Below are 12,846 nucleotides of genomic sequence, written 5' to 3' on the forward strand. Positions count from 1 at the left end.
TTTCTTAACAATATTCTTCCCTTACAAATGTTAGTGAAATGTTCCTTGACATTTAATGCATAAAACTTTATTCTCAGGCAACAGATGGCAATGGGTCATAGCACTATAACTTACTCTAATTTAACTTTCAGAGCTTGGCTTAGATTTTGAAATATTAAATTAAAAAATAATAATAATAAAAAAAGGTTCCATTAAAAATTTCATATCAGGATTGAAATTTCTAAAGAAAACTCAGGGAAAGATAAATGGGTTTCTTGTGATTTGTACTTAATTCCACTTCTGTGAGCTGAATACATAGCAGAACTCATACTTCTGCCACTTTTCTGTTTGCCTCTTTGTAGGAGGCATCCTTAGAAGGTACAATAAAAATTTACAGGACCTAAGAAGCATCATGTTATAGTGCCACATGCTGTGAGATGAAGTGATGATTTATTGTGTAACAACACTCTGATTACTTAACAGCTCTTCATTATGGGTTATCTATGATCAATTAATCCAAGATTTTTATTGCCTGAGACAAAGGGCCAGTCCTTTTAGCTGGCAGATGAAGAAGACATTTATCCTACTGATTTATCCTGATTTATTGATTGCATACATGACAGCTCTAATTGTGAGTGACAAATATCAAGGGGATATCATTACATTGCACCATGGAAGCATAATGCTTGCTTATTGCCTGATGATCACCATATGACAACATTACTCAGCAGTACTGCTGTAATATCACATTTTTCTACCCTACCACACTGTGTCACTGCTGCATTGCAGAGAAAGTGCATTATTTTGGGTTATGGTCATGTCATGGCATGTTGTAACCAAGTATATTTACAAGGCTATGTAACAACATGGCCACGCATTAAAGTTTTCCACAGCTTTATCCAGCTCAGCAAAGACTTAACCTCTAAACCCAGCTCTGGCAGAGAGCTGGTGATGGCCTCTGATCAATATAACAAAAACTAGATGTGTTTTTGTTCTTTATCTAACTGGCATCCTTAAGAGAGTTCATCTTTGCAATAAATAAATAATAAATAAATAAATAGCAGGATATACTGATGGGAGTTAGAATAGCAATGGAAAGAGCAAAAAGGGCTTTTAGAAATAAAGATCTACATGAAGATCTAAAGGCCTGTGCCCTGACAACGGTAGATGCAAGGGAGCACGATATGTGATTAACAATGATATAAAAGGCCATTATGAAAATGTAAGCGATCAATTCTTCTCATTAGTCAAGGCTGACAGCACAGCCAGTACACAAAGTTTAAGAAAGAGAAGGAGGAAAAACAACTTTGTAACTCAGAAAGCAGATCCTGGAGAAGTTGTCGAGAAACTTCTTTTAACTCAATGTGTTTAGAACTAAGACAGGAAATCTGCGACTTACAAAGTGAGTCCCCATGTTGTTACCATGCATGGCAGTACAGAAACACAAGACATTATTTCTGTTTTCTCCAGAAGATGACTCTTCTATCAGTTACTGTTATCTTCACAATATGACTAAGAATACAGAAGATCAAATGCCTCTGAAGGCAGGTAGGAAATGAAGTAGCTATGGCACACTTCTTGATTATTCATCCTTAATAAGGAAAATAGTTATTTGACAGTCCAAGAACCAATAGGGCCTGAGTATTGTCCACAGGTTAAGGATTCAATTTTGAATTCATTTAACTATGCAAACACTGCTGTTCCTGATGAACAGCCTCCTTCATAATACCAGCCACGTACAAAAATATTGATTCACATGGAAGTGATTCACCAGAATCACAATTCTGGAAAATATATATATATATGTGTGAATGTCCAAGACTTCTTGAAACAGCTTTGAGCCAAGGAAAAATGTAAATCCCTTAGATGGGAGATTTTATACAATCAAATGGTGTAAGATGGATGATGCATGAAAGTTATGAGAGCTCCATGATTTTGACAGACCCTTGCATGGATTGCCTGAAAGACCAATATGCTGTGCCAAGGCCATAGAACCAATCTCTTGCCTATATTCAAAATCTGAGTTTCTATATTTGCAATGCACTGTTTGGCAAGAATTCTATCATTCCTTCCTTCCTTCTTCCTCCTTCCTTCCTCCCTTCCTTCCAATAGTAATCCCTGGTATCTTCAGGGGCCGTCCACTTTCAGAGCAAATAGAAAGAAATCATATGTCCTTGAAGTGCTCCTGTCTGAGATCAACATTGCTCATGAGTAGCAAAGACAAATGAATTATAAGGCAGTATTTCACAGGCTGAGGCTACTGTACAGGTAACAATTAAAAGGAAAGAAAGATGGGAACAGAGGTCTTCCAGTGGCAGTGCACAGCCTGGTTATTATCCAAAGAAGTCAGTAAGGAAAGCTTTATTTTAACCCACAGATGTCAAGCCTGGCTTATGTTTAACAGGACACAGACATCCACAATTTTCCTTTTATCATTTCCCTAGTCAATAAATTGCATAATTTCCAATGGATATTTTTTTCTCTTCTGTCACGATTGCTACCAGCTCTACCACTAGGGTTTACCATGTTTTCACTTAGTTACAGATTCTTTCTCTGACCCTTCTCTCTTACACACAGATATTATCATGAAGAGCTGCTGAGAACCTCTCTGATTTTTTCAAGAAATTGGACAGAAGTTATATTCTTTCACTTCATGCTATCTCAGGGATGAGTCTATGAAACCTATGGGAGGTGAGTGGGAAAGTGCATGGGGAGCCTCAGAGGGAATGTGTCAGGAACATCCCTGATTTACTCTCTACCAATCAACTATGGCTAATTCAACATCAGAGAGGAGCTAGGAATCCTCACTGCATCTAGTTTATAGTACGAGATTTCAAAATGGAATGGGAAACTGGCCCAAGGTTTGAGTCAAGGCCAGCAGAATGGTAGCAGTGACGTGAAGTGAAGCATAGTCAAGGCTTTGCCTTATTGATAACCTTGTTTATGATAGACTTGGAGGAAGAAGAACAGTTCAACTTCAGAATGAAGGGGAGAAAAAAGGTCAGTTGAGAGATGAGTTTACTAATTAACATATAGCTCGTTTTGCAAGGATAATAGCATGGGATGTTTCAGCTGTATTGGCATTAACTCTCTAGAGGTATTCTATCTACTGCAAAAAGAAAATATATATTCTTTTACATGGGTCCTCTAACCTCTACCAAACTACCTAAATCAGAAAAGCAGGACAAGTAGGAGATCTGGATTTCATATCTCCTTTTTTTTCTAAGTTGACGATGAATCAGAATGTATGACTTACAAAAAACCAATGTCAGGCAATAGGGAAGAAGGATTTGAGACTGCTTTACTTTTTAAATTAATTTACTATGAACTGAAAGCAGTTAACTTTTTTAATAATAAGGCTTCTGCTGGTTTAGCATTCCTCTGCAGTCACAGGAAACCAAAATGCAGTGACCTGCTAATTCCAGACTCGTGGTATGCACATCTGGACAAGTGCCATCTCAGCATCTCAGCTGGGCACTGTTGCAAAAGGTAAATGAACAAGTGTGGCAGTGAAAAAATAAATAGGATTTTTTTAGGTTTTGTTTGGGAATAACAAATAAATAGGAATTTGTTTAGGTTTTGCTTCTGATAGAAATTGTTACGTCTTAAGTGAGGTGATGGCAAATTTTCTTTCTAACAACAATTTATGATTTTTCAGAAATATGTATCTATCCCTAACCTGCTTTGGATTTTCTAGAAACAGCTGTTTTCAGGAAATAATAATAATAATAATAAATAAACGGAGAGAAATCCTCACACTTTGATTTGTTTCACATTTCTGCATTTTGAGATTTGGCTCTCAACTGCCAATAATAATAGCTTAATTAAAGCCAGGATTTTTAGAAATTGAAAATGTATGAAACTGTTGCACACATTTTATAGGCATTACTGTAAACATTAAAATAAAAATATAGCATCACCTTGAAAGGATGTAAATAACACAATTTCAGAAAGGGAATGAGGAAAGACAAATCTTTCCTCATTGCTCTCCCTCCTACCTTAACCTTTGGGAGAAAAGCCAACAATATAAATAGCAACAACTTCTCCAGCAGAACAAACCCCTGACATTTTCATAATTTAATTTTTTTTTACTAACTCCAGTTGCATCTAGGAAGAGATTTAACAGCATTTGACTTTCATAACACAGAGCCATGAAACACTTTCAGATTTTGAGAACTAATTCCAAGTGCTTTTAAGGGTACAAAAGAGAGACAGTCAACAGTTATCAAATCAGAAATGCAGCCCTGTGAGGTATTAAACTTAACTCTAGCCGTTTAGAAGAGAAAAACACCAAACACCAATAGATGCTTCACCAACTCACTTAAATCATGTTCAGTGCTCTGCAGTCTCACTGGAGTAAAAAACTCAAGCATATGCTGAAGGTAAACTAGCCCCATTCTATCTATAAAATTAATAGAAATGAGAATTTTAAGTCTGTAACTTAAGGAACTAAATTGAACTGGGGCAAGAAATATCTACCCAGTCCCTTTGTCTTCCATGGGCTGCTCACATGCTTCAATCTAGGCATGTCATAGAGTGCTTTTGAGGATCCAGCCCCTCAGCTTTTGCTTCAAGGACACTGAATAAGCCCTACACTACTCATGGCCCACAGAATGAGGTCAAGGAGAGGTGGGGATATAGGGAAGTGGGCAGGGACATGGGGAGAGAAAACAAACAGGAACTGGTGAGGGAAGGGGGAAATGAATGAGGGAAATAATAATAAAAATAAAAGAAAGTGGAAAGAAAGAAAGAAAAGAAGTTGAAATTAGAGGAACTAACATGGCATTACTGGTGGCTGTGGCCGAAACTTCAGCAGAAGAAACTACTCCACACTTGGAACATTTGAGCGTCATGCCGTAAAGGGGCACTGCCATCTGACTGCAATTAAAACCAAAAGACTGAAACAAAACAAAACACTTTGCTCATGAACACAAACGTACAAAGGAAAGGGAAAGAGAAGCCAAAAGAAAGAAAGAACAAAGGAAAGAAAGAAGAAAGGGAACCAACCAACCATACCCAGTTTGAAAAGAAAAATGAAAGACAGGCAGGAATAAAATTCTCTCATCTGTACCACTCCAGATGCAGGTAATGGGAAAATGTATGACTCGGAGGCATTGTTGGTGCCGCTGGAGAGGGTGGAACTGTGTTGGTGAAAGTTTTACCAGATTCAGGGTGTCTCTCTCTGGCACCCATGGAAGAGAAACCAGTACTGCTCTCCCAATCTTCACTTCCTTCTTTTTTTTTTTTTTTTTTTTTTAGAAATTGCTCTTTTCCCTCTTGGCCTTTTTGCTCCAAAACAAAAAACGGTGGCAAGGTTGTACAGTAGAAGGCAAGAAGTAGGGCTGTGGGGACTACTTAGCTTGTTTCCCAAAAGATAACGTTTCCTCCAGTGGCCCTTGTGTGCAAGTCCTCACCTCAGTGGAGACACCCATAATATAGAATCATAGAATCACAAGAAAGATATTGAGGCCCTGGAACATGTTCAAAGGAGGGCAACAAAGCTGGTGAGGGGTCTGGAACACAGGCCATATGAGGAGAGGCTGAAGGAGCTGGGAATGTTCAGCCTGGAGAAGAGGAGGCTCAGGGGAGACCTCATCGCTCTCTATAACTTCCTGAAGGGAGGTTGTAGTGAGCTGGGGGTCGGCCTCTTCTCTCGTGTCATTAGTGATAGGACCAGGGGGAATGGTTTCAAGCTACGGCAGGGGAGATTCAGGCTGGACATTAGGAAGTATTACTTTTCAGAAAGGGTGGTCAGGCACTGGAATGGACTGCCAAGGGAGGTGGTGGAGTCACCGATCCTGGGGGTGTTCAAGGAAAGACTGGATGTTGTGTTGAGGGACATGGTTTAGTAGGAGCTATTGGGAATAGGTGAACAGTTGGACTGGGTGATCTTTTAGGTCTTTTCCAACCTTGGTGATTCTATGATTCTATGATTCTATGATTCTATGATTTGTCCATTTAAGTTGAAAAGGACCTTTGAAGGCCATCTAGTCCAACTCCCCTGCAATGAACAGGGACACCTACAGCTAGATCAGGTTGCCCAGAGCTCTGTCCAGCCTAACTCTGAATATCTCTTGGGACATGACATCCATCCCTCTGGGCAACCTGTGCCAGTGTTTCACCATCCTTTTTGTAAAAAACATTTTTCTTTTTGGCAGCTGACAACACCAGGAGATAAGGTACTCTTTGGTGGCTTCATCTATGACTAAGAGCATGCACATACAACAGCTGCATCTGTCCTTGAAATTAAGGGTGTTTTGCCAGATCATCAATTTGCTCTTGGAAAAGCCCTATGAGTTTTAAACTCAGGAAAGTGGACACACTGACTACTTCTGAGATATTCCTTCTCTCGAATCTTGTTTCGGAGCTGAAAATATCTTTGGGATGAACCTTGAGACTTGTTAGTGTAGGTTGCTCCCTCTTTCTGGAGATCAGCCATAGAGACAAGCTGTCGTGGGCTGCTGGTACATAATGTGTTGAGGACTTAGGGAAGGTTATGTCCACAGTTTTTAGATGTTTATACATATGAACAGCCAGCTGTTACTTGGGAGCTCAGAAGCCACAGAAGCTGATGACTGGCCCCTTTTCTTTCCAAAATTTACTGCTTCTCACTCGCTTCCTTGTTTGCACAGATCCATGCTACCCACATCATATCTGGCATACAAAATGGGCAGGAGACTGCAAAGCATCCTACAGACCTACACACAGTGCCTGATGTCAGAGAAGCATCAGTGATGGTAGCATGTCTATCATTCCTTAGTGATGGCAGTGAAGCTGATGATGTTTGGAAGTACAAGATCTTGGGTTTTTACAGCTGGGAGAGAGATTAGGAAACTTAGCTGATGGTTTCCTAATATTTATGGCTTTGTGTGCAGTCTCACTGCAAAAAGAAAACACCTATGAACACCAACACAGCATTATCAGTGTTCCTAGTGGTCATTGAGCTTAATTTAATGGCTATTCATTGTCTTTGAATTAGTTACAGTGACAGAAGCCATCACTGCCTTCCAAAATAAGGACTCATAACTAAGATGTCTCACAGCAACTTTCAGCCTTGAGACACAGAGAAAATTAGTTCCCGTGTCAATAAATTCCTATCTTCCAGGCAAAATGGTGTAAATCCAGTGAGGACAATGGCTGAACTAAAGATAAAGTGGGTCTTGAGAGGCATTAAGTGCATGACCCTTAAAAAAAACATGGTCCATCCCCAGACCTATAAGCCACAAAGAACAGATAAGCAGAGAGACAGAGAGAGGCAGAGATAGGCAGCAAAAAGAAAATAGATTGATTCAAGGAATTTGATGGAAAACTGTACCAGAGAAACATGAATGACACTGAATCACAAAGAACCAGCCAAAAGACCACTATAACACACAACTGTAATTGCTGTTGGGTGCATTTATGCAGAAAGTTGTAAGCAGTAAGCACAGATGTGGGTACATTTGTCTTCATATTCATTCCACTTTGGGGTTTGAGGTTGTTAATATATTGAATTTACATGCTAGGTTTATATTGGTGCATGTATGTATGATAGGGTAGCTAATGGAACAACCACAGTGAATAATGCATTCATTTAATTTAGCTTTTTCTTCCTCTTAAATATCCACAAACAACTCACGGACTTATCAGGTGTGTACTGTGGAGCCTGGACTTTGCTACTAGACACTGAACAGTGCTTTACCACCACACACAGCTCATTTTTCCAACATGAAATGCTTCCAGATGAAGGGCAATCCAAATCTGTCCCTATTTTAATATAGTGATTATCTTCCCAATTATTTGTCTTGGCACTAACCATCCAGCTCTGTCATTCCCAGCAGCACACACAGAGAATGTTTCACAAGGTGTTGGAGAAAACTTTATCAAGTCAATCAGCAGAAGGATAAAAGAAGTAAAGCTCCTCTAAGGGACAAGTTGGGAAAACTAAACAAGGCTCCTGTCTCTTTCCAATGGCTACAAAGGAAGCCTGGGGAGATTAAACTCAGCAGGCTAAAATTAGCCTTTGTGAATACACCCTATAGTCTCATTCTTCTTCCCTGACTGCATAAGCACACAAATGCTTCTGGAATAAACGTTGGCTGAATAAATTTAGAATTCATTATAAAGGTCCCTGCATCCAGCATGAAAACATTTGCTTTTAGCAGCACTCATGTCAACAAAGACTAAAAATGCTATTGGTGCTGCTGCCTGCAGAAGGAGGATGGTCAACCTCCTCCAGAAGGAGGATGGGGAAATACTGGAGCACTGCAAGCAAGCATTTGCTGAGAACCTCTTGCAGGGTTTTCTCCCCATCTCTAGCACAGGATATTTGCTTAGAAAGGATTTGTGGCATCCATGTGCAATGTGCAAGCTCTTCATGCAACATCTACCTTTCCGTAGCCTCATTTTCTGATATATGTATAAAGATATTTCTGACAAATGCCTTTAGAAAGTCAAAGTTTCATGACATCAATAATCACAATGATTTCCTCTGTTAACTATAGGGCAAAACTTATTGTGTCTCAGATATTATTTTGCAGAAGCTGTTAACACTACTTTATTAATGACAACCAATCTGTGGTATATGTGCTGGGCTCCTCATTCAACAGGTCAATTTCCCCTCCTTTTTTGGGAGGATTTCCCTTTTTTTTTCCTTTTTCTTTTTTTTTTTTTTTTCCAACACTGAACCATACTTCTTGCCTCTGCTAAAGGAAACACAACGTTTCTTTATACCATCTCCTCAGATCCAAACATGTCCGAGGCCATGACTCAGTCTGATTATCTTCAGATCTACCCTCCAACACGGTTCCCAAGCCCAGGCCAGAAGCGGCTAGCTAGAGGGAGGGAGCATCGGGGATCCCAAAAGCATCCCCCCAATCTCAGCGGGTGCACTTGGAAAGGAGAACAAAATCACTTAGCACAGAGAAGGCTTAAAAGTGCTGCACACACACACACGGACATGAAAGGGGGGAAAAAAGAGAAAAGAAAGAAAAAACAAAGAACATCAGAAAAAGGACTTTTTTTTTTTTTTTTTTTTTTTGCTTTGTTGGCTTTGTTGTCAAAGTATAACTGTGAGTATGATCAATAACCAGCTGATAGGTATTAAATAAGATCCTTCTGTGTGCAGTTTAGCTTAAAGAGGGACAGGCTGATAAGCAGCAACTCGCTGCTCTGCTAATCCAATAAATGATTTATTTCAGCATTGACTTTCCAGTGTAATTACCTTTCTGTGGACTCTCCCTGCAGTTAAGGTATTTTCTTGAGTTCTCTTTGTAAAAAAGGCATCAGCCAGAATAAAGCATTTCCTTGCTAGTGGTTGCTTAAAGCAATGCATTAAGGTCACTTACTCACATACATATTTAACCCAGCAATAACACATACCTCTGATCACCCAAAAGGACTTAATTTTCCTCTTGTAATAAATATCTTACTTGGGCATCAAGATTCCTTCCTCGTTGTACCAAGGAATCATACCATTTGGCCAGGTCAACACTGTAGATTAAATGCGAGCCTTCTCTTGTTCCTTCTTCTCTGGCTAGATAAGAGCTTGCTTCTGCTCTCAGTTTTGATGTCATCACTAAATAGCTGCACTGTCAGTAGTTTGGAGGCAAGCCAAGGGAGGGCCTTGTGTGGTTGCTGCCATACTGGCTACTGTCAAGAGCTGTGGAACAAACTCTTCTATTACACTACAGAGTAAACCACTTAGCACCAGACCTGGGCTTCAGGGATGGAGGTTTGAGTGGTGACTGTGGAAAAGATAGAGAATTTCAGGAGGTAACAGAATTTCTTCTTGCAGAAGAGAAACTTTTCTCTACTGACCACTCATATACTAATCTGTTCACTTGTACACCTTCAAAACCCTTTCCTTCAAAGCACTGTGTACCTTTGCCATCCCTCAGCCATCTGCCAGCTGCTAGATGCAACCCTGCTGTCACACAGCCCATGCCACGTGCCAAACTCAGCAATGACACATCCCTCTCTGATCCAACTAATTCTCCTGAAGTTAGTGAAAAGAATCACTGTCTTTGTCCCATATTTTGGAAGAATATGTCAGTTTAGGATGAAGCCTTTTTAACAAAGAGCTGAATTCAATCTCTCCCTTTATCAGCAAGGTACTTGTTTTGTTGTTTTGTTTTTGGACTCTGCACTGAATAACAAGGCAGAAATATTAATCCATGGATTTCTTTGTTTGTTTGTTCCATTTTGTTTAAAACTGCTTTTGCTTGTTTCCATCTCCAATCTGTCTGTATTTCTCACCTGGTTATTGACCACAACCTTGTTTTTTTGTTGTTATTGTTTTTTGTTTTTATTCTTTACTTAGATGTATTGATAAGGCATACCCTGCCCGTTCCTTCAGTTTCTTATCTGTTATTCCATCTTTGGATACAAGTTTGTTAAAAACCAGAATGCCAATAACCATGTTCACCTGTTGAAAGAAAAACAACACACAGTTTTGTTCTCAGGTGGAGCAGATCACACTCAGCAGTACAGAAGGAACAAAAGGGCAAGCTGAGCCCTTCTTTCTTCCCAAAGCTGGGTGACAGTCACATCTCTGCAGGCCACCACCCCTTTTATCCCCTTACCATCCCACCTCCCCTGGGCATCAATCTGAGTTCAGGAAAGCAGAATGAAGCTGGCAGCAGCTCAGAGAGGTCTGCAAGGGCCACGACAAGGCTGTAAAGTCCTCAAAATGCTGCAGGCCTCATAAAATTACAGAATCATTTGAGTTGGATGGGACCCTTAAAGGTCACCTTTAGTGATAGTCTAACTCCCCTGCAATTAACAGTTACATCTGCAGCTAGATCAGGTCAAATGTATGCTCAAGAGTGAGCCAAACTCAAAGCATAAAAATATTTTTTCAGGATAATACAAACTGAAAGTGGCCAATGCAGGGGAGAGAAGTGGCATGACACAATTTCAGAAGTGTTTTTTTAGAATCTGTGGTCCAAAAGCAGCAGCACTAATAGGATAGCGTGGTATGCTCCAGATGGATAGTCATCATTCCTGATCAGTGAAGCACCACTGCTGCTCTCAGAATTAAGAGGTGGAGAGCCACTTGAGTAAGCAGAAATATCAGCTGCTATGGTAGGATATCTTGAGAAAGACTGCAGATTGCACAGCTCATGGATTAGCCATCTATCCATTTCCAAGAAATTAGTAGGCAAAGCAACTTTACACAGCCCTTCGTTCTGCTTTGTTAGGGCAAGAGCACAGATGTCTGTATCAGTCAGGTATAAAATTCACAGAGAAATACAAGCTGTGCAGAGCTAAGGTCTTTCAAAGAGATGTTGAACTCCTCAGTGCTCCATTTTTATTCCATTCACCACTGCCAGCTGCATCAGTTTTACAAACCCCATGCAAACCTCAGCAACCTCTGAACATAACCACTTAAGTGATACACAAGCATCACCTCTTCCTAGGGGCACAGTGCTGATGGTGGAAAAAAGTGACATTCTCCTGGTTTTGTTGCCAGTGAAATAGCTGGTGTTGATAGGACGAGGTACTAGATGCTCTTTTGGACATTGTGCTTGCAAGGAAACAATTCAGGTCAAGTTCAGATAGATGCACCATTAGATGTTAGGTAAGAGCCTGAGTGAGTTTAGAACACCCTTGAGAAGTAGTCCTAATGAACAACTAATAGAATCATAGAATTACTGAAGTTGAAAAAGACCATTTTAGTAGATTATCTACTCCAACCATCAAACCACCAAAGAACACACAGCCCATGGGAAAGACATTTCTGCTCACACTAAGCCTTCATCTAGATGCCAGAATCATTCTCAAGACTGAACAACCCTTCTGAGTTTGCTCTGCTGATTTCATCAGGACACGACCCAGCTTTCTGATGTGGAGTCTACAGCTAGCAGCAAATAGAAGAGCTCCCAAATAGCAGTTATTTTCTTTTGTATCAGCTGTTGGGTGAGTGGAATACTTTCCACAGCTGTCAGTCCATTTCTAGAGCATATCATTGTTTTATTCTACAGACACAGTGCTGGCAAGTCACACGCAGTAACTTGGTTAAGGATCAGCAAGAAAACAAACCCCAGTTAAGTGCATACTTGTGAGCACACTTGCAATTCATGTCTTTCCTCAATGCTTGATGCTTCTGAGCATATGATGTCCTCTTCTTTAAAGTACAATATGAGGTTGAAGTATTGCAGGTTGCATACCTATTAGGGTTTGGCACAACAGTGTTCATCCTCATTCATTTATAGCAGGAGAGATGAAGAATTGTAGCTCTGTAATTGCATCTCTGCAACAGGCTTTCAACCTGTGCATCATCAGGGCGCCTCACCTGAGTTAGAAGTGTGAAACCACTTGCAGCAGCCCTGAATTTAAATGTCCTGGGATTCTTAAAGTTAAAAGCATAGACAATAAACCCAGCTGGAGCCAAGTCAGCTTTGTGTGAAGTCATTTGGGTGTCAACGTATCATATTCCTCAGAGTTTCAGGTGAGAAAGAGCTGCTTAGCTCAGGTGCAGAGCCAGGTCCCATCTTGTTCTGTGATTCCTGCACAAGAGCAGGTGCATTATCTGGAGCAGTGCTGTCCTGAGTAGTAGTACAGCTGCATATCCCTCACACAGCCTTGTGAGAGCCTCACAGTCCTCATACGGAGCCAAGGTGACCCTCCATATCTGGCATGGCCAATCTGAAATCAGGACAAAGCATGCACAAAAGAGACAACTGTCTGGTCTCATACACAGTGCATACTTGAGAACTGTGTATTCCACCTATGCTCTGCTACAAAGCCATAGTGTGAATTTTGTCAGCTCGGGTTTCCATTTACAAAAAAGTGCTCAATGCTTATTTCTCCTCCTCTTCCCCAAGTTCCTCAGGATATAGGTACATTACCTCATACCTCTCTTGGGCATCACTTGCTTCTCATTTA

The 12,846-nt window shown here is 40.4% G+C and overlaps 1 protein-coding gene across 1 annotated transcript in view; it reads right to left on the reverse strand.

Moving 5' to 3' along the window:
• Window positions 1–12,846, reverse strand: part of ADGRB1 (adhesion G protein-coupled receptor B1) — an 86,311-nt gene that overhangs the window by 27,972 nt on the left and 45,493 nt on the right. Inside the window, exon 7 of the mRNA XM_042839713.1 lies at window positions 10,299–10,384. Coding sequence (XP_042695647.1) covers window positions 10,299–10,384 — 86 coding nt within the window. The remainder of the gene's footprint in view (window positions 1–10,298; window positions 10,385–12,846) is intronic.

The sequence above is a fragment of the Centrocercus urophasianus genome, unplaced genomic scaffold, assembly GCF_019232065.1.
Source record: "Centrocercus urophasianus isolate 14NV4802_14NV808 unplaced genomic scaffold, USGS_Curo_1.0 seq_11, whole genome shotgun sequence".
NCBI lineage: Eukaryota > Metazoa > Chordata > Aves > Galliformes > Phasianidae > Centrocercus > Centrocercus urophasianus.